This window comes from Ictidomys tridecemlineatus, chromosome 6 (genome assembly GCF_052094955.1).
Source record: "Ictidomys tridecemlineatus isolate mIctTri1 chromosome 6, mIctTri1.hap1, whole genome shotgun sequence".
NCBI lineage: Eukaryota > Metazoa > Chordata > Mammalia > Rodentia > Sciuridae > Ictidomys > Ictidomys tridecemlineatus.
In genome coordinates, this window is record NC_135482.1 from 4106674 (window position 1) to 4128632 (window position 21959).

Below are 21959 nucleotides of genomic sequence, written 5' to 3' on the forward strand. Positions count from 1 at the left end.
GTGGATTAACCAGGGCCACTGACCACGTGGCCATCCACGGCAATCGTCCCTGACCTGCCCTCGCATGCTCCGTCCACCGGAGGCCTGGGCCTGCTGCGGCCTGTGTTCTGCCCTGACCGAGGTGGCCCCACCTGGCCGCTCTACCTGCCCTGACCCAGAGACCCCTGAGGTCTGCAGGGTGGATGGACTCGTGGGACTGGTCCCCATTCCTCTCCGTCTGTTGGAGGCCCTGGCCCTAGTCCTCCGACCTGCCCACAGAGGGCGAGTGACCAGCCACACAGGAGTGGGCTCCCGAGAGCACCTGGAAACCCAGCAGCAAAGCTGAGCTGCGTGCAGCCGGCGCCACTCTGCTGTCCTGGAGCCGACGGGCAGCACTGCGGTCAGGGAAGAGGAAAGCCCCGGGTGGTCGGCGCCCAGCAGGGTCTTGTGGCATCGGGTTGGTGTGACTGGGAACACCACTGGACTTCGGTTTTCTGGGCTCTCAGCTCTTGGAACCTCACTCCTGCTCCGTGAGGTCAGCGTTCACAGGACAGAGAGGACCTTCTCGTCCCTCCCGCAGCCACGTGCCCTGGAGTTTCCTGCTGTGTGGAGTGGACCCAGCCCCGCAGCCTCTGCCCCATCCCCCCGATGGCCCTGGTGGGTCTTTGACATCTCCCACCACCTTGAACGGTTCCCAGTGGGCACCGTTTAGAGGCCCAGGCACGTGGCCAGCGCACTGTGGACGTCTGTGGAGCAGGTGGGTGACTGCCCGCCTGAGCTGGGCTTTCCCAGGATGGTCCTGGTCCCTTCGGCTGCTCAACGTTGGCATTCGAGTTTCAGGCCACCAGCCCGGGTGTGTGTGTCCACCCGAGTGCCACTGCACACACCCAGGTGGCGGGCCGGCTGGGGCCTGGGTGGCATCTGACCTGCAGGTGGGCTTCCTGCGGGGAACGCCGCCCACTCTCGGCCCCTGACCGTCCGATGGTGCCTGGGGGCCAGGAAGACCCTGGCACTGGGCAGGTGTGTCCACCCTCCTCTCCTGGCCTCCCTGGGTGTGGTGCCCGGCGGAGGCCGCTGTCCCTCCGCTTCGACAGGACGAGCCTGCACCCACCAAGGGCCGCTCGGCCTCCTGGGGCTCGGGAGCTGAGATTTGCTCCCACAGGCTCTTCCTGGGTGGGGACCCGTCGGCCAGGTTGAAAAATTGAAATGGGCCTCCAAACCGTCTCCGCCTGCCCTCTGGACGCCTCGTCCCTGCGCAGGCATGAGCTCCAGCAGGGCCCCGCGTGGGGACTCCGCCCAGCCGGGGAAGGACAGGCAGTGGGATGAGGGTCGTCGGGCGGTCACAGGGCCCTCGGGTGCCCTCCCGCTGTGGGCAGGGCGTGGCCACCCGCACCCCGTCCTGCTGGCCCCGGGGAGTGTCTGGCTGGGCTGGAGCCGGGGCCGCCCGCTGCCCAGGAGGACCAGCCTCCGCTCCCGCGTGTGCCCCTTTGTCATCTGGAACTCCCGCGAGGTCCGCCACGCAGGTCCCGGCTGAGACGCCCAGCTGCCCAGCTCCACAGAGCCTCCTCCCTTGTCCCTTGGACGGACGGACTCCTCGGCAGGCCCCACCACGGCCGCCCTCCTGCCTGCCCGCCCGGCACTGCCAGCCTCAGGGCCTGGGGGCGCTGCTCTCCGCTGAGCGGGACGGTGTGCGCGCAGTGGGGCCGACGAAATGAGGCGGCGGGAGCAGGAGGGACACACGTTTATTGAGCAGGGCCACTGAGCTGAGAGGTGGGAGAGTTGGCCTAACACTGTGGAGGGAGCACGTCTACACTGCAGCCCGCCCTGGGGACGACGGGATTGTCCCCCGTTGTTCTTCCCTGTGTGCCCGGGGCAGCAGCAGGGCAGGGGGTGGTGAGGGTGAGCTCTATGGGCAAAGGTTACAGGTTTACGTGGAAGTCCCAACTTCAGGTGGAGGGATTTCTAGAACCTTCTAGAACCTTCCGCTCTGGTTTTCCATTGGCCTCGTCACCCTGTCTGCAAAGGTCAACGAGTTTCTCAGACCCCAGGCCCGGCTCGCCTCTCATCCCGTCAGTGCCCGGCACAGGGTCCAGCAGGGCAGGCGCTTAACCTGCTGAGCACTGAGACCCTGGGCGGCGTGCGGGAGGCGCTCGGCCCCGGGCTGTGGAGCACTTTGGGTCTCTGCGCCCGAGGGCTGACCTCCTGCTGGCCACGTGGCCCCGGCAGCCTGCCCACTCGAGCCGCTCCTGTGTGTGGCAGTGGACGGCCTCCACACGGCCAGCTGGGGCGGGCTCCTACCATTCCGTGGTGGGGACGAGTCCCTAAGAACCACCTGCTGGCACTGTCCAGTCCCCAGGGCCCCTGAGGCACGGAGGCTGGCCTCACACCTGGCCAGCTCCAGCTGGACCCTGCTGCTGACTGCAGCAGGAAGCCCGGGCCCTAGAGGAGGACACTGGCAGGACCCCAGCCACGTGGTGACCTGTGCCCATCAGAGGACTTGCAGGAGGACCGCAGTAAGAACTAACCCAACGAACAAACACACACACCCTGGATCACACACACGCACACACTCACACTCACACCCGATGTCGGACACCACGGGCCCCGGGCCACTACAGGAGGGGGCAGAGGTGAGGGGGCCTCGGTGCGTGGACCCCGGGTGGGACCCCCGGCTGGAACCCTTCTGGCTCAAGTCGGCCAGGGTCACTCTGTGCTTGTCACCCGAGTCCACGAGTCACCCTCGGAAGCCACCAGCCCAAGGGAGAACTATTGCTTGCGGACGGGTGGCCCGGGACCCCCCCTGCACCCCGGCCCCCAGCCCTGAGTTTGCTCCTGATGCTAGAAGTCCGTGGAGGGGGGTTTCGGGCACCGACGGCGTCTCCTCCTCTGCCACTGCCTCCGCCTGGGCTCCTCTTGGCGTCTCTGTCTGAGTTGTCCTTGGAGGCTGCACCGGGTGCTTCGGGTGTCACCTCCCCCATCCTGAGGCACGGCGAAAAGGTTTTCTGAGGAAACAGAAGGAAACAAAGTATCACCTGGTGTCTCTTCCATGGGAACTTGCTGGGGTCATTTGTCTGGGGTCTGAGGGACAGAAAAGGCCAGGTTGTGACCTCTGGACTTGGTGAATCATGTGACTATGATTCTGGGAGCAAGACAAAACAGGTGCTGTCCCTGTGGCTCTGGACAGCACTTGTGCCCTAGCCCATGCAATAAGAGAAGAAAAATGCAGATACAGGATTGGAACAGAACCAGGATCGCAGTGAACTGAAGACAAGCACCTAGAAACTCTAACAGACCCACAGGACGTCTATCAGAACGACCGAGCAGATGTAAAGGGGTGAGTCCCATCTGCGAGACACCAGGTCGACAAGACTCAACAGCGTCATCCACCCAGGCAGTCGCCAGGTCACCGTGGGCCGTCTTGTCTGGGCACAGTCTGCAGTCGCCAGGTCACCGTGGGCCGTCTTGTCTGGGCACAGTCTGCAGTCACCAGGTCACCGTGGGCCGTCTTGTCTGGGCACAGTCTCAGTTAACACAGGTTGTGCTGACGAGATTTTTAACATCGTTCCCCCGCGGCCCTCAAAACTGCTCTGGCTGGGTGACAAATTTCCCAGTCCCCGTTGCCATCACAAACTGGAAATATTAGAAACACATACAGATGCCATCTGCAAGATGACAAAACCCATTATGTATCTCAGAGTCACTCCACTGAACATGCCCCTGTCCTACAAAGTCATGGGGAGGACACGCAGGTGCCCTGAAACGCCTGGATGGCTGGAGACCAGCGGGCAGGGGCAGGAGTGTGGAGACGGCCTGTGGGGACACGTTCAGCTTTGACAGGAGAGTTGTCGCGGGCAACACTACGAGAAGCAGAAGACCACCCAGCTGCGGAGGAGCCACGATCCCGCCTCTGCCCACGGAGGAGCAGCCGCAGTCACCAGTCTCTCCTTGGCAGACGAGGCAGTCACGCGGCAGCCCATGCCCTGTAGCGGAAGTCCGCTGGGCTACAGAGGACCACGGTGATTGCAGGCTTTGCTTATCGCCATATCGCCAGGGGCTAGCTGGCGCACAGTAGGGACTTAATCCATATTTTTTTAAACATTTTTTTTAATATTTATTTTTTAGTTCTCGGCGGACACAACATCTTTGTTGGTATGTGGTGCTGAGGATCGAACCCGGGCCGCACGCATGCCAGGCGAGCGCGCTACCGCTTGAGCCACATCCCCAGCCCCAATCCATATTTGTTGAGTGAGTGAGTGTGCCAAGAGTTTAAAGCCCTGATAAACCATCTTGTGATCATGAAATCAGCAAAAACCTGTTGAACGTATTGAAGATCCTAATTCCCACGAGCCCTGCTTGAATACCCTACAGAGGACACTCAGGCACACCGAGGGGCAATGGGTCACTCTTGAGAAGAGCCCTGGCAATGAGCACAGTCTCTTTAACTCTAGGGCCACGTCTGAGGGAAACCCGGGTGGGGTTATTACAGAGAGACGAAAAAGACAGCAAAGACCGGGGACGGACGGAGGTGAGACGGGGGGCGGTGCCGACAACTGCCACTCGTTCCATTACGGTCTGGGGACTCAGAAACTGAGGTGAAGCCAGAGGCCTCAAGGTGAACAGAAAGTGATCAACCAAAACACACTGCTGCGAGCAAAAGGGAGGGAAGCAGAGAATTCTGGATTCTGAGCTCCTCCCTAGCAGGGAGAAAATGAGTCCTGCCTAAGAAAAACGGATTTTCAGTATATGGTGTCGCGTTGTGATCACGAAGGTGGCCACGGACCCCAAAACACCGCTTTCCACATTATCAGAAGCTCACACACAGAAAGTAAAACCAGGAAAACAGGACCTGGGGGACACGGCACCCCCAGGAGTCACCAAAGCAGGAGGCACTTCACCCAGTGCGTCCGCCCCGTCAGTGGACGTCAACGAGCCACACACACTGGCTCAAGAGAGGACCCTCAGACTGGACACACAAGGTGCCTGGGACAGAGCGACTCAGAGAGGTCGGGACTCAGGGCCACGGAACCGTGTGGTTAAAAGTGGCTGAAGGCTAAAACTTATGTCACGTGAACTGTGTCCCATTTTAAAAGGGAGGACGGGCAGAAACACAAACGGATGCAGCCCAGGGAACCAGGGCTCCGGCTTGAGGGAAGCTGAAGGTGGGCAAGAAAGAGCAAAGGGAGGAAGGATGAAGGTCGTCAGGAAGAGCTGACCGCAGTGACGGAGCTTCATGAGTCAGCAAGGACCGCTGGGGATGGAGGAAGAAAGGGCAGACTGTGCTGCAGCCTTGTGTCTTCACCCACCTCCTCAGCCCACTACAGACGAAGGGGCGGAAACCAGTAAGAATATGGGAAGCCAATGACTGTGTGTGTGTGTGTGTGTGTCTGGGGGTGGGTGTAGAAGACAATGTGATATTTATAAAAATGCTTTTGAAAATGTACACACAAAAAGGGACTATCAGGCCTAAATTTTCAAAAGTAGAAACAGAATGACATTCTCTATTACCGTATAATAGAATTTGAGAATACTAACCACAAACTCACACACACACACACACACACACACACACACACACACACACACACACAAAACTGTAGCATCAAGAAGTATGTAAACTCTTTCCAATAACTGTTGAATCAAAGGGAGCAAAATAAATAAATAAATAAAAATTGCAAAATATTTAGACAATAACAATTAAACTTTTCAAAACAAAAATTCAAAAACCATTTTTAGGAATAAAAAAAATTTTCAGAAACTGGTGATGCAGCCAAAGCAATGCTCAGAGGAAAATTCATAGCCTTAATAAAATAATGATTTTTATTAATACACAAGAATGCATGAATTAATCATCCATTTCAAAAAGCCAGAAAAGGAAGACAAAATAAACCCAATATAGATATAAGAAAGCAATAAATAAATTAAAACTGAAATGGAGTTAAAAACAGAAAAGGAAAAAAAGGGAACTAATAAATCCAGCTGCTGGTTCTTTGGCAAACAATGAATCATGTTAACTCTTGGTAAATCCAATGACGCACAAGGCAGAAGGCTAGGAGGGGAGACACATGTTGGAAGGACCGTCTGTACCTTCGCTCTCCCGTTCCACTTCCCACTCTACCATAACCTCTTCAAAAGGCTCCAACTACTCCACAGAATTTGCCCTTGTCAAGGTCACCAACAACCTCCATGCTGCTAAAGCCAGTGTCAGGTCTCGGTCCACTCCTCCCGTCCTCTCAGACCATTGACTCGAGAGGTCCATCTCGTGTCCTGGAGGCTCAGCCTGTCTCCTGGCCCCTCCCCTACTCCCTGCCTGGTCTGCCAGTCCCTCTGCTGGTCCTGCCCCGCTCCCAGCAGCCTCTTCCCCGGCCATCTCTACTCATCCTGAGATGGCACCTCCTCCCACGGCCGTGAGTGCCATCTGTTGACGCCGTGTGGCCTCCAACTGCACCCACACTCCAGGTCACAGCCGCATCGTCTACTCGACGGCACCAGCTGGACGTGTGAGAGACCTCTCAAACTCGGTGTTCCCCAAGTCAGAGTCCCTGTCTTCCTCCCTGGACGAGCCCTCCCCACAGATGTCCCGGCCTCGGTGGCACCATGCCACCTGCCAGCTGCTCACCTGGTGGTGCCGGGGTCCCCTCTGGCCCCTCCCACACCGCGTCTGAAGCCCCGTGCTGCCTGCGGGTCTGGTCACAGGGCGCCCCGTCCCACCCCACCCAGAGGGAGCGAGCGGCCTCCCTCCCGCTGCCCTCGCAGCCCTGCTGCCCCTCTGCTCCCTCCTCTCCAGCTGCGTGGTCCACCTTGTGCCACCCTCCATGGGCGGCCGGGCGCCACGTGTGGGACTAAAGTCCTTCTGGGCGTGTCGCGAGGGGTCTCTGGGTGGGCTTTGAAGGGCAGTCTGAGGACCGCGGGGCCTCCCCCTGAGGATGGGCCTTCTCGGGGGAGGCCTGGTCAGAATACCCGGGCGGACAGTCTGCTCTTGTCCCCAGGCCATGCTGAGCTGGACACGGGACCTGTGCCCGCAGGCCTGGACGGGGACACACACCCTCAGCACCGGTTCCCAGGGCGTCGGCCCCTCTGTCCTCTGCTCGCAGCTGGCCCCGTGACGCGGTGAGGCACTCCCCACAGAATCTCCTGGTGGGCACCTCCCGCCGCCGCTCCCTGGACAGCCCTGGACCCTGGACCAGCCCCTCCTGCCGGCCCTGCCAGGCAAACCCTCCGCCTGCGAGCCTGGACCCGCCCAGCGTCCACGCTCCCAGGCGGCCACCCAGCTCCCCACAGGGCAGGGGCGCGGACGGCCAAGGTCTCCGTGGAAGGGCGCTTCCCCCTGGTTCTGCTGCACCAGGGCCCCAGGCCCAGAGGAGGAAGCCACGAAGAGGAGCAGGACAGGAGTCCAGGGAACTCAGGGGACGACCCTCGCCCTCGAGCCTGATCCGAGGACCTTGGCGAAGTGGACGCATCTCCCAGGAAAGAGAAAGCACCCGGGACCCGGGAGGGAGAGCCTGCTGGCAGGTGGGCGAGACCCAGAGTCTCGGCAAGAGATGCCATTAAGCCCGCGGGGGCGGCCTGGGCAGCAGGGCGCCAGGGCACCAGGATCGGGCGGGGCACACGGTGTCCCCACCCGGGAGCAGATGGCCACAGCAGCAGAGGCTTCGGGGTGTTCTCTTTGGCAGGAAACCCGTGCGAAGGACTGGGACGGTGCCCACGTCCTCCGACCCCAGGATAGCGCCCTCCTCCCGCGGACTGGCTCACGGGGCCAGCACCTGGGCAGATGCAGACGGGAACGGCCCCAGCAGCTGCCCGTGACCCACTCTGTCCCCTGCCCAGGGCACCGGTGTCCTCTGCTCCCCTTCCAGGGGATCCTCAGGGCGGGGCTTCTGGGGCTGAGTTTTCTGTGCCCCCCAACCCTTGAGAACTCGCAGTGGGGGCAGGGGGTGCTGGAGAAGCATGTCCCTCCTCCGGCCCCCAACCCTGTAATGTAGCCTGAGAGTCACACTTAAAAGCACTTACTGAGCACCCACTTTGTGCTGGACGCTGCTCTGAGCTCTCCATTGGGATCACTCATTTAGTCCTCAGCAGAGCCTCACGAGGTCAGTCCTCTTGCACAGAGGAGGAAACTGAGGCCCAGAGAGGCTCAGCACGGTGCCCCAGCTCACACAGCACGTGCGAGAGCGCAGGCAGCCTGTCTGCCCCAGGCCTGGACCTGGCCTGTCCTGTGTGACCTGAACGCTGCGGCAGGAGCAGTGGGGGCAGGAGCCCCTCAGTCCCAGCCGTGTGTAACCCGTGCCCTGTCACCTTGTCACAGAGGAGCCACAGAAACGCGAGATGCCGGTGGTCATGGGAACCGCGGGGGAGGGGGCAGGAAACCCTGCGCTTTCGGCTCCATTTTCCTGAAAACCTAAAGCTGTGCCCCAAGCAGTCGGTCACTCAATGACAACGCAGTTCCCAAGACGGTGCACTGTCCCCAATAGCCATCACATCAGCCCAGTGAGGACTTGATTCAAAAGGTGGGCACGCGAGTGACGAAGGGGACCCGCCACCCAGACGTGACGCGGGGTGACAGGCAGCGTGAGGCAGCGGGTGGCCCAGCCAGCGTTGGAAAGGAGATGTGCTGGACATGGCCGTGCCCAGGGCCCCGAACCCGGGCCACGCAGCGTGACCACGATCCAGCCTCGACCCTGCTGGGGGTCAGGAGGACCCGGGGCCACGCAGCGTGACCACGATCCAGCCTCGACCCTGCTGGGCGTCAGGAGGACCCGGGGCCACGCAGCGTGGCCACGATCCAGCCTCGACCCTGCTGGGGGTCAGGAGGACCCGGGGCCGTGCGCGGGTCCCTTTCAACAAGGACTTGGGCTTCCAGGGACGTCCACGTCTGCGGGCCCTGGAACCAGGCCCTCGAGGTCACTGCGGCCATGTGACAGCAGAGAGCTGTGGAGGCCCCGGGAGACCCCGCCAGGGAGGGGGCAGGAGTGGGCGTGGAGAGTGGGGTGACCCGTGTGGTGGCTCAGGACACAGCGATGTCCCATTGTGACCATTGACGCGGGAGCCGTGGACCAGGAGGGTGGGACCAGCCCAGCCTTCTAGATCTGGGGTGTGAAAAGCCACCGAGCCTGGGGCCTGGGCCGCGGTGCCGCGGTCTGGCTGGGCCTGGGGACTGGGCCGCGGTGCCGCGGTCTGGCTGGGCACAGACCACGAGCCACTCCAGCAGGAACAAACTTCATTTCCGAACTCCCCCAGCACGCCCCACACAGGCTCCCTGGGACTCTCCCGAACCACCCACGCGGCTCCTCCAGGAACCACTCCCACCGGAACTCCCTCCACCCGGGCAGCGCAGGCACCCACTCTCGGAACCCGCGAGAACTCAACGGGAACTCCAAAGCAGCGGGCGGCCAAGGCAGCAAGAGCCGCCGTATCACGGGACAGTAAAGGTCTAATACACAGTTGAGTCAATCCAGCACCATCCTCATGGCCGCCTCTCAACCATGACTGCTGGCAAAGGGGCCATTCCGACTCGGCTGTGGCTCTCAACACCGCAAAACAGCATGACGTCCCGCGGGGGGTGGGGGGACGCCAGGAGGAGGTCAGGGCCCGTCCCCCACCCGGCCTGGTGGAATCAGGTAACCCTGGGGCAATCAGCCCGAGAGGCTCAGGGAAGCCCGGGGACAGCAGGGTCCAGCAGGGCGTCCTGCTCCGGGGACCTGTGCATGGTACCGTGTGTGGCAGGGAGGGATGGGGCCGAGACGGGTCGCACGAACAGAAGCATAGGTGACAAAACAGAGGAGATGACTCAGGGTTCTGCCGACCTCTGGTGTGGGCCTCCGCGTCACGTTCTAGCTGAGGCCCCGACATGAGACCCCCGGCTCTGCCTCGCAGGCACGTGGGCGGGAAAGGGAAGGGTCTCTGCCCAGGCCTGGGTGGTGGTGCCCACAGCCCTGGAGAGTGGCGCTGGCCTGGGGGGGCAGGGACAGGGAGCCCCAGGGACTGAGGGGTGGAGGAAGAGGGAGGCCTGTCAGGGAGCCAGGTCTGTGGGGCCTCAGCCTGGCCTCCCTGGGGGCTGGGGACGGGCCTCAGCCTGGCCTCCTCGCCTGCCCGGCGTGAGCGTCTCCCTCCCGCTAAGAGGCTCCTCCTGCGGGAGGCCGCGTCCCCACTCCTCGGAGCCTCCTCCTGGCTGCCCTGCCGCTGGCCTCAGCCCCAGCCTTCCTCGGGGACCTCCCTGGAGGGCAGCAGCTGCTGCAGTCAGTCATGCCCGAGAGGACACGCGCTCTGCACCTCGGAGCGCCAGTCGGAGCGGGTGGGGGCTCTGGGCAGCTGGGCCTCGGTGGCTTTGGCCTGGCTCTCGCGCTGCGCGGGGGCCCGGGCTGCTTTCTTATCATTTATCTTCTTACCCACATTTTTATGCACATTATTTTGAACCAAATGAGATATTTCAAAACCAGCGACATTGACTCAGGTTCCCTCCGAGGCGCAGTTTTAGCGCCCGACCCCGCTTCACCTCCCCACACCCTCACCAAGCCCCGGGCACAGCCGACTCCCACTGGCCTCAAAGTCGGGGTCTGCTCAGATCCCAGGCCTGCGTTTCACGGGCTGGTGACCCTGGGCAAGTGCCTGACCTCCCGGGGCCTTGGGCACCCCCTGATAGGACTTGAGGCCGGCAGGACCCCTTCCTGGGGGCAGCGGGACTCGTGCCACTGTGGACGGCCCTCTGCTGGGAACAGCTGCGGCTGGCCCACCTGGATGTGGCCTGGCGTTCGCCCATCCGCTCTGGGGACGCGGTCAGCACACCGCCTTCCGGAGGGAATCCTGGGCCGAGGCCAGTTTTTGTTCTGTTTCCATGGCGACCTGTCCCAGCCGTGCAGCACCCACGGGAGCAGGGAACGTCCCGAGGGACTGTCGGCTTCTGTACCCGAGTGCCCGTGGCCCTGCTGCGGGGCGGCCTGCCCTCTCAGCCACCTTGCTGGTCACACGCCCCTCACTGTCAACCAGCCCCGTGGAGACCAGGCGCTGGCCACCGACGGGTCCCCTGGGCTTGCAGAACTGGCTGCTGTGACGTCCTCTCCATCCAGGCCTGGGCTGGGTGCTGGGGTCCTGGAACTGAGTCACGCCCTGCCCTGGAGAGCTGAGCTGGAGCCACACCAGGACCCCAAAGCAGGAGTGGCATGTGTCCAGGGTCTGGGCTCCCGAGGGTCCCCAGGGTCCTGTCCTGGGAGGAGGTCAGGGGCAGTCTCCAGGATGCTGACCCCGAGCAGGAGCGAGCATCCTGGACAGGGCCACGTGGAGGGTCACAGTGGTGGCTGTGGGTGGCCTGAGACATTCCTGGCAGGGGGCGTCTGGAGAGGAGCTGGGCCTCAACTGCTGGGCTCGGGCACCTGCTGGACCTGGGGCGCTGGGAGCCGAGGAGGGAGACCGTTGCTGGTTCTAGCAGAGGCTGGGAGTTGGGCCACTGTTCTGAGCCTCGTCCCCATGCACAGCCTGGCCCAGTGTCCTCAGCCACCCTGAGAGCTGGGGACCACGATCCGCACAGCTTGGAGACCCTGGGGCTCAGAGAGGCTGCGTAGCTTGTCCAGGGTCACACTTGGAGTGAGGGGCAGAGCCAGGATCCAGTCGGTGCCGCTGAGCACCGGGCCACACGGCCACCTGGCTGGGGACCATCCGGCTTAGCGGGCAGCGGGCAGGCAGTCCTGCGAGGCGGAGCCTGGCATCGGGAAGAGGAGCCGCGCAGCTGGCAGGCCGGGGCTGGCGTCTGCAGCATCCCTGGGAGGAGAAGCCGCGCACCTGGCAATTTGAATCATAATGAAAGCTCCGGGTCTGGGGAGCCTGCAACAATGGGCGCTGAGGCAGGGGAGTGCCGCCCAGCATGAGTGATTGCCAGGTGAGCTGCAGACAGCCTCCCTCCCTCCCCGCCTCCCGACACAAGAAGACAGCAGCTCCCGCACTCAGCCCTGACAGTAGCCGTGCGGGCCAGGCGCTCCCCCACAGGTGCCAGCGACTCCCAGGGGGGGACAGCCATGTTCTGCAAAGGGAGCAGGCAGCGGGTGCGGGGACGCTGAGAACTGGCGGGAGGCGCGGCGATCCCAAGGGTGCGACCTGTGGGACTGTCCTTGGAGGCTGCGGAGGTGGTGCTGCCTGTGAGAGGAGCCTGAGGCCCCCGGAGCCCCCCTGTGGGCCCATGGGAGAGGCCAAGACTACGCTGCCCACAGTGAGCGCCCGGGGGGGGGGGGGGACGCAGCAGGAGCTCTCCCGTGGGACTCAGACTGGGCCTTTGTGAAAGTGATTGGCAGGAAGTCCTGAGGCGGAATCCGCGCCTGTCCTGTCACCCTAGGGACATGCACAGGCGTCATCACAACACCCAGTGTTCTCCCTGTCCCCAATCCCCAGAAGCTGTGCCTGTCCCTTTACAGATCAAAATGGGCTCTGCGGCTGGGGCGACACTCAGGGTCTCCAGATGGGGGTTGCTGGGGTCATGTGGCTGGGCCACGGGAGGGAGGCAGGGCCCGAGTAAGGAAAGGTGGCCGTGGCAGCAGCCGGGCAGAGGGCCTCTGCCGAGGGGGGCGTGGCTGGCACCTCCCAGAGCTGGGAAAGGCAGGGCAGAGGGATCCAGCTGGGGTCTCCAGAGGAAGCCCTGGCCCAGGGCAGGAAGCTAACCATGTGTTGCTTTAGGCCACTGGGTTTGTGGCACCTTGTTAGGACACACCTGTGCTGTCCCAAGAGCCATGCACTCGGGGGTCTGCTGGCAACCTGAGCAGCTGTTCATGTGGTCCCAGAGAGCAAAGGACCCACAGGTCATCAGGGGACAGGATGCACACTCTGTGGAGCGTCCACACAAAGGAAGGCCACACTACAGTCAACAAGGACAAAGCATGGTGTGACTGTCAGGTCGGTTTGCGGTGGCTAAGGGAACAAAGCACCAGGCAACCCGCATGCGCAAAAGAACAACCAATCAGGCGCCCACAGACAAGCAGTGACGACCACCTGTCAATCAGCGGGGTCTCTCACCAACCTTGGAAGGACATGGAGCTCAGCAAGATCCCCGGCCAACCTCAAGAGGACAAGGGACCCTGTCCCAAGCCCTTTCTCCCTGCCCTAAGCCCGATAAAAGTCCAAGTCCAGCTGAGCCTGGGTGCAGGGTCTCGCCTGGAGCCAGTCTCAATATAGCCTCATTCAGCAGCTTTCAATCTGCCTCCTTTTGGTCACCGGTGACCGACCTTATGGTGACAGGCCAGGCCCTAAGGCCATACCGTCCCGTTCCACTCGGCTAAGCTCAAGAATGGGCCAAAGTAACTCAGGGGCTGGGGGTCAGGAGTGTCGCGGTGCCAGGAAGCCTGGGTGTTGGGAAGTTTGGTAGCTGAAGTTCATCAAGCAGTGCCAGTGTGACATTCCGTGGGGCCATGACCCTCGTCGAAGCCGCTATGGTCAACAATGCCTTTCACAGCCCAAGTGCTCTCTGCGATGCCCACGGTGACACTGCCTCAGGACGCCATCTCGGAACACCTCCAGCCGCCCAGCTGATGGGGTGCAGGGCCTCGGGGAGGCAGCCCGGTGTCCCTGCTCTGCACCTTCTGAAGCAGGCGACGGCAGCTCTGGAGGAGGACACTGCTGTGGCGCAGGTGCGCGCTCCTCCCTGGGCACAAAGCAACCCCAGCTGCCGCGGCGCAGTTCTGCCCGTTTACGGTCGTGGGCGCCGGCACCTCTCATCCGAGTGGCACCGCAGGCCGGGACCAGGTGCGACGGCCCCTTTCCCAGGTGGGAAGCCGGAGGTCCACAGGGCGCTGCTCGCTCCCCAGCCGCCCAGGCTCCGGAGCCCCTCCCACCCGGCTCCACCCACCTCAGGGGTGAGCCCTGATTGGAGGAGCCCTTTACTGTGCCCCACCCCCTGGCACAGTGAATGGCCCAGAGATGGGGGCGTGGTCCCTGGGAGCCAATCAGGAGCAGCAAGGCATGTCTGGGCCTGGGTTTGAGCCCACCGGGGCTCTGATACCTGTTGTCCCTGGAGCAGGTGGAGGCTGACTGTGGCCCGGCCTCTTCGCTCCCTGTGAACTTGGCACACAGCTGACACTCTTCAGCCTCTGCGCTTACCTAACTAGGAGTCACCTTTCTCCCGCAGCCTCAATGGACTGTTCTGCTGGGGGCGCGGTGGGGAGGTTACAAAGGACAGTGCAAGGAATAGCGCCTTGGTTGGTGGCCACGCGGGTAGTCCCAGCTGCTTGGGAGGCTGAGGCGGGAGGATCGCGAGTTCAAAGCCAGCCTCAGCAACTCAGCGAGGCCCTAAGTAGCTCAATGAGCCCCTGTCTCTGAATAAAATACAAAGGAGGTAGGTGGGTGGGTCTGGAGATGTGGCTCAGTGGTCAAGGGCCTCTGGGTTCAATCCCTGATACCCCCTGGGGGAAAGGGGAAGGAATTTCAAAAGGGGGTACAGAGTCCTGTCCGGGGAATTTTATTTTGCCTGTAGCCCAACAGGCTGGTGGGTCATGTAGCTGGCTAGAGCGCGAGGGGCAGAGTGAGGGACATGGGGCACTGTGCTGGGTGGACAGGCCTCTTGGGACCTGAAAGCGCACGTGTCACGTGACCTTCCGGAACCTCAGTTTCCACGTCCATAAAAAGGCAAGAAGAACCGGGCGGGGTGGCGCCGCCTGCGATCCCCGCAGCTGGGAGGCTGAGGCAGGAGGATGGCGAGTTCAAAGTCAGCCTCGGCAAAAGTGAGGCGCTAAGCAGCTCAGGGAGACCCTGTCTCTAAATAAAATACAAGACAGGGCTGGGGTGTGGCTCAGTGGCCGAGTGCCCCTGAGCTCAGCCCCTGGTACCAAAAGAAGAAAAAGGCAAGAAGAACAGTCATCCTGAGAGATCCTGTGCAGTGTCCCCAGCTGCCACCGTCCCCCGCCACCCCTGCTGGGCCTCCCGCAGAGTGCGTCTCCCCTTCTTGCCCTCAGAAGCCGACTCTGTCCGGAAAGTGCAGAATCCAGCGGAGGGGGAGGGGCGCGGGCTGGGACGGTGCCCAGGTGCCCGTGGAGCCGGCTCTGTGCTGTGGGGACACGGGGACAGTGGGCAGAAGCAGGGCGGTCAGCAGCCCCTCGGCTGCCCCTGCCCCTCCCAGGGCGCTCGTCTTGAGCCTTCTGGACCTGACACCCTCCTGCTTTGCCTCCCACTGGGGGGTTCCTCCCGGCCCCTCCTGCGCTGCTCTCTCCTACAGCCGTGGGGCCTCCCACCCAGGATCCTTGCTCTGCTGATCCCCAGTGCCAAGCCCGCCCCATGTGCCCTCTGGCTCAGTCCTTGGGTGCCCCACTTCTTGCCCATTCCCACCAACCCACCGGTCGGGCCCAGGGCACCCCTTCCTACTTCCTGGCCCTCTGCTACCCCTTCCTCCCAGGCTGCAGACATGGAGCCTATCTGGTGGCCTCCAGCTCCCTTCCCTCCCTCCCTTGTGCTACCTCGACTTCCCTTCTGAGGCACAGGGCCCTGCTCTCTGCCCCGGGGCCTTTGCATCAGCTGCCCTTGGTTCTTGGAATGTCTCCACTTCCACCTTGGCCTCCTCCCATCTGCCGGATTCATTCCTTTCCATCCCGCAAATCTGAGACCCAGAGAGGAAGGGCCAGGCTGGGGATGCTGAGCCGAGGGCCTGTCCTTGCCTGCAGGCCACTGGGAGCCCCCGAGGGCTTACAGCCAGGGGCCCATGCAGACGCAGGGCGGAGGCTGCCGCGGCTCTGGGACTGGGCCACGGGAGCTGGGCTGGCCTGGGAGCGGCCGTTGCTGGTGCCCGGCCGGCAGCCTCCTCCATCTCCTCACCCCTGACTTCTGGGAACAGCCACATCCCGAGGTTAATTTTTAATGCTGTCTGTAAATATTTGATGCCCTTGCTCTGCCGGAGGCCTGCACTCCACACTAAATGCCACGGACGGACGGCTCCGGGAGGCCTCCTCCGGCGGCAGCCTCTGTCCACACCCCACCCCCCGCTCCCCGGGAAGAGACTGCGCTTCCTGCCCTGAAATGCTCAGAGCGTTCTGCATCCATCCTTGTCCCAGTCAGGGCTCCATTAGCAGATGCAGGGTCAGAGAGCCACCGGCCTCCGCCGTCTCACACAGGGAACGAGGCTGGGGGACGGGGCCCAAGGTGACCGGCGAGCCCAGGGCAGGGAGCCGAGGGAGGGGCCAGAGGCCCGTCCAGGACTCTGCAGGACGCAGCCCCTGTTCCCCCGGGGCCAGCGAGACAGACCCACGGCTCTGCTGGGCAGAGTGGGCGGCAGGGAGGCCCGGGAGGAGGTGCCCCGGCACGGTTCTGAGGGGCTGGCGGGGCGAACTGGTGGGGTGCTGGGACTGCGGGGAGCGCCCCGGCCATGGGACCTGACCTGGGTGTGGCCCTGCCCTGACCCAGAGCCCAGCTGGGCGTGAAGGTGCCGCCGCTCTGGGCCGCGCCTCGTCCAGTCCTCTCCGCTCTGGCCGCGCGGCCCTGGCACCTCCAGTCTGTGCTCCTGGGGCTGGGCGGCCTCCCCCGCTGTCCCTGCTGCTTGGCACCCGCGCAGGGCAGGGCGCGACCAGGTCAAACCCAAGCCCGTGAGCCCGAGGCACCCAGGCACCAAGACACCCACGCCCACCTCCCGCGCACACGCACCCGCTCACTTGCTCATCTCCCCTGGAACCACAGCCAGGGAGAGGCCATCTCACGGGAGGGCCAGTGTCCCCGCCTCCTGGGGACACACCTGACCTCCGGGCACCTCTCAGCCCTGCTGGCCTGTGACCGGTCCTGGCCACTTGGGATGCACGGCTGCCCCTGCGCCTCTCCTCTGTGCCCAGCACGGTCAGTGCTGTACACCCCCCACACTGTGCCCGCCACCTCAGCCCTGAGCACTGTCCTTCCTGGCCAGTGGTGACACTGGTCACTGCAGTCACACCGGGAATCCTTGGCAAGCTCTCTCCCCTGCCCCCAGGTCCAGGCCCTCCACCGTCTCTGTCCACCTCCAGAACAGGGCCTCGTCACCAGGCCTCCCTCAGCCTCCCTGCCTCCACCCACCATGGTTGGCTCTGCCCATGGGCTTGGGACTCTCCCCAGACCCCCTGCTGCTCCACACTTTCCTTGAACCACCCTGGACAGCATCACTTAGTGGAGTCCCATGTCCCCCTCCCTGTGCCATGGCTGAGAGGCACCATGACTGACGGATGGCTGGGGAAGACGCGAGCCCTGTACAGCTCTCCACTCTGCGCACACGGATGGGACACACCTGGAGTTGGCCCCTAGCAGCTAGGATGAGCGTCGGTGCTGGGAGGAAGTCAGGGGGGAGGACTCGGGTCCTTCCTGGGACGGGTCGCTGGACAGAGACCCCCTGAGTCCCTCTGCTCCGGTGCCCGAGGAGAGGGCCCTGGTTATAGGAACTCGGGGGCCACGTTGGTGGCAGCAGCTGGACAGTGCGGGTCCAGAACGGGGCTGGAGGCTCAGAGGCAGCAGCACTGGGCAGCAGGACAGCCCAGCCGGCAGGGGGCCTGGAAGCCAGGCTGCCCAAGGGGCTGAGGCCGTGGAAGCCCTGCCCCTGCGGCCCCAGGGAAGCGTCTCCGGGGTCCCTGGCCTGGGGTGGCGTCGGGGAGGAGAGCTGGAGGCAGATGGAAAGCCCGGGACCCCTGCGGCTGCCCCTCCTGGCTCTGCCCAGGTGGCCACCAGCGCCCAGCGGTGGCTGCTTGTGTCCTGAATCCTGGACACCTGAGGCCAGCCCCCCCTGGGGATACGAAGGTACCGGAGTCACCAAGCAACAGCACTCCGGTACCCGCTCTCGGTTGACCCAGCCCTTAGCACCCGCCAACAGAGAGGGGGGTGGTGCTGTGCCCGGCAGGCGCCCCATTCCCCAGGGGTGGAGGCAGACGGGGAGTGGGGTGGGCTCGGGGTCCTGCTAGAGAGGTGCTGCACCAAGTCCTCCCCGTATCCTCGGAGCCCTCCTCGGGAGCCCCTGCAGGCGGAGTGTTTGGTCTCTGCAGCTCAGAGTGGTCAAGAGCTCGCCCAAGGTCACACAGCTGGGCTCTGCACAACCTGGCGTGCCGTCCCAGGAGACCACGAGCTTTGTCCTCTCACCCCCGGCCGCAGCACCCAGCGCCCCCCAAGCCCTGGTCTGGAAGCAGCTTGGAGACAGTCCCCCAGCACCTCCAGGGAGCCTTGGAAAGGACCGGAAGACAAGGTGAGAGGCGGCGCCCTCAGGTCGCGGAGCTGGCTCCCTGGCCCTGCCCGGAGCGAGGCCAGGGCTGGGAGACGTCTGCTGTGCCAACAGCCTCTATTCTTGGAAGCAGATATTTTAGCAGCCAGGGCCAGTCTCCATGGAGGAGGAGCCGCCCTGCCCGAGCCGCGCTGATGGAGACGCTCCGTGTCCCTCGCCCGCGGCGGATCTGGACGGGGCCTATTACCAGCCTCCGGGCCAAGTTGGTTTTGGGGACTGTCATAGCCGCCCCTCCCCGGGCCGCGCTCCTCTCTAAGGTGATTCCTCCTTCTCTACCTTACGCTCTCCGTGGCGCCCAGCGGTGACCTGGAATCCTGTCAAACTGACACCGGGGGACGCCCTCTCTGCTCCCGAGGGCCAGCGATCCGCAGCTTCCCGGGACATTCACCGTCTGCTCACGGCTCACCTGTGGGCACCCTGCTCACCGCAGTCCCTGGGCGTTTTAACTAAGGTGCCAGCCGGAGGGTGGGGCAGCGGGGTCCCCTGCCTGCCCAGGGGCAGGACCTCAGGGACAGGGCTGGTCCCCACTCTCCTGAGGTCCCCCAAGACAGGCAAGCAGGGACTTCCCCAAGGTCACAAAAAGGGACACGGAGGCTCAGAGATGGCCTTGGGCAGCAGGAAATTGGGGCCACTGAAGGGGCTCAGTCCACAGAAGGCTCCTGTCCCTGTGAGACCCCAGGACGGTGTCTCTGAGGGTCCTTGTGCCTGAACTGCCCAAAGCTGTGGTCCCCCGCACTGAGCTGTGCTGGCCTCAGAGACCTGGGAGCTCTGGGGAAACCAGGGACAGAGGGGACAGTCGCAGGGCCCTTCGGTGCACCCTGGACACGTGTCCTGCGTGGTCCCTGAGCCTCCCTCCGTGGCCCTGGCCACACGCACGGAGCCTTCCAGGCAAAGTCTTGGGCCAGGTCACGGGGCAGGGGCTCTGCGTCCTTCTTTCTGTTCCCAGCACCTGTGACTCTCTGGTGACCTCCACGACGTTTTGGGTGACACCCGCCCCCCAGCACCGTGTGGGAGCTGCGGAAGGGACGGTGCAAGAGAGCTGGCAAAGAGATGCCCTCGATAGCTCCTGGGACGGGGGGGATGGAGGCCTCCCGCCCCCTGCTCTGTCCAGGAAGGCCCAGGGGCTGGGAGGAGTCAGGGAGGGACCCAGAACAGGTGTCCCGCAGCTTGTCGGTGGGTGTCCCCAGGAACAGGCCGCGGTTCTCTTTCAAGTTCACCGGGACATTCGCTCCCCACAGTGAGGCCCAAGACGGCTGGGCAGGCGAGGTGGCACGGGTAGCCACGTGCCAGCCCGGGACCCTGGCAGCCCGGGGCCGGCTGGCCAAGGCTCCGCAGCCTGCTCTCAGGGTCAACACGCCCCAGGAAACCAGGGCGCAAAGCGGCCCGCGACCCAGGCCCCTGCTGCCAGTGTCAGTGGGTAAATACGGCCACGGTGCTGCCGCTCAGGAAGGGAGGGACACGAAGCCCTGCAGACGTGACAGAGGCCCACGTCCCCAGAGCACCGAGACGGTGAACCCAGCAGAATAATCAGGAAGCGGTGTCCCCAGTGTCGGCCACCCTGGCGCCTATTAGAGCTGAATTAATCACACGCTTATGTAATTTCACTTTAAATCGCGGCCACGTTTGACGCCGGCTCCCCAAACCCCCCCCCCGCCCCCCCCCCCCCCCCCCGCAATCTGAGGGTCAGCTCTTGGGTACGCAGGAAGGACCCCGAGCCCTCGGGACGCGGCTAGGGCAGGTCTGCGTTTCCTAAACAGGCGACTTGATTTAAAGTCAATTAAAAACGGATTAAGTAAACAGTTCCGGGGAGGCGCGTCTCCAGGCGCGAGGACGAGGATTTGGGAAATAAACGCTGCTTTATGGAAATGACTGCGATTAGCGACTGTCCTGGGGGCGCCGTAAAATAAATGGGACGCTCCAGGAGAGGAGCGGAATTAATTAACCACGGAAGGGAAGGGGCTCAGCCACCAGCGTCCCAGGGAGCGGGCCCAGAGGGCGCAGGGACCAGCTGCCACCACGCCACCTGCACGTGGCGGGCAGGGTGGGCAGGGCATTAAACGGCCACCCCCCCCATCCTCGCTGGAACTTGATGGCAGGAAACGATTCAAGAGGCGCAGACCAGGCGAAGCTGTCCCCGAGCCCCGCCACCGGTACTTGTCACAGCAAAACAGAAGTCAAACAAAACCTCCACCACGGAGCCTCTGAGCCCGCTCTGCGGCAGGGAAATGGCTCAATTAATGCTGCTCACAGGCCTCGTCACTGCGGAAGCGATATTTAGAGAGATTAAGTGAATCCACAGGACAATGGCCGGTGGGACGCTCGCGGAGAAAACCGTGGCGCAGAATCGCAGGCGCACGGTGGGCAGCGACCGGGGAGGGCAGAGCACCCGGGTGGCCATGGCTGTGGCCACGTGTGGACTCGGGGGCTGGGCTTCTCCTCGTCATTCTGACTCTAAAGAGCGTCAACCCCCGTCGTGATGAGGATGGTCCGTGTCCTCTGCAGGCCACCCCACACTGGGCCCTACTCTGAGCTCAGGATCCTCCTGCAGGTGACTCTGCCGGTGCCTGTTTTACAGACAGGAGCACTGAGGCTCGGGGACGTTCAACAGGGTGCCCAGGCTCCCGTGCACCAGGACCTGGGGCAGGAGCTGGCGCTCTGTTCGAGGGTGGCCAGGAGTGAAATTGGGGTGAAATGAGCTCGGGTGTGGCACGGCTAACTGCGTGTCCGCGGTCCTCGGGCGGGTGCCTTGCCCGGGAAGGAAGTAGGTGGACAGATGGGCATCGGCTGATGCCTGGGCCAAGGCTCTGAGGCAGGAAGGACCTTCCCTGTGGGGCCAGGGAAGGGAGAGACCCCAAAGGAGCAGAGCCCACCCTGCGGCCGGCCCGGCACCTCCTCCTCCGCCTGATGGCTGGCGGCCCCCAAATGGCCAGGCCAGGAGGGGCGCCAGGCTGTTTCAGTGGCCACTGGACCTGAGCAGAGAGGGCCTGACATGCCCACGCCTGGGAACCCACTTCCTGTCCCCTGGGGACACTTGGGTCCTGCCCCGGGGTGAGTGAGCCCCAGCGGGAATCCAGCCCCCCTGCAGCTGACCCCGCAGGTGACTAAGCCGCCCGCTGGGCCTCAGTTTCTCCTCCATAAAACGGAGCTCAGGGTGTCCAGCCGCAGAGCTGCCCGGGCTACTCTTCACTGTCCTGCGCGCCAGGCCGGGCAGAAGGCACTCGCCCACTCTGCATCTGGTTCCTGGGTGCCCACCATGTGCCAGGTGCTGCCCTGGTGTGGGGGGCTCCACTGACCACGGGACACACCGATCCCCACAGACCAAAGCCAACAGGAAGGCGGCGTCAGGCTGCGGCAAACCCAACCAAGGATCAGGGCAGGGTCAGGGATGGCGAGATGGGGCGGGGGCTGCGGCTCTGCAGACCCAGGACGGGACGCCTCTGGCAGGTGACTCCGAGCAGGCACCAGGTGGGAAGGAGGCAGTGAGTCCTACAGGTATCTGGGAGGGGAGCTGTTCGGGGAGGACCGGGGACAGGTGCAAAGGTCCTGGGGCAGAACAGGCCACTGTGGCTGGGCTGAGCAGGGAGAGGGTTTGCCCAGTGCTTTGAAGGAGCTCTGCCGCGGGCAGGAGAGGAGCAGGGAGAGCTGGAGGCCCTGATGGGGCAGAAGAAGATGGCGCAGAACGGTGTCCTGGGAGGAGGGTGGAGGAGGGCAGGGTTCCTGACTCATGTTCAAATCATGGCTGAGAGGCCGCGGGGATGGGGGTGCTGAGGACAGAGCGGAATTCCGTCCTGGCGACGCG

At 63.5% G+C, this 21959-nt stretch overlaps 1 protein-coding gene across 6 annotated transcripts in view; it reads right to left on the bottom strand.

The window, feature by feature from the left end:
* Nucleotides 1-1705: 1705 nt before the first annotated feature.
* Shisal1 (shisa like 1) overlaps nt 1706-21959 on the bottom strand; it is a 93527-nt gene continuing 73273 nt past the window's right edge. For all 6 annotated transcript variants that reach the window (XM_005338590.5, XM_078052574.1, XM_078052576.1 and 3 more), the window contains one exon: nt 1706-2981. In XM_005338590.5, the coding sequence (XP_005338647.1) occupies nt 2981 (1 nt within the window). In that variant the 3' untranslated portion in view covers nt 1706-2980. The remainder of the gene's footprint in view (nt 2982-21959) is intronic.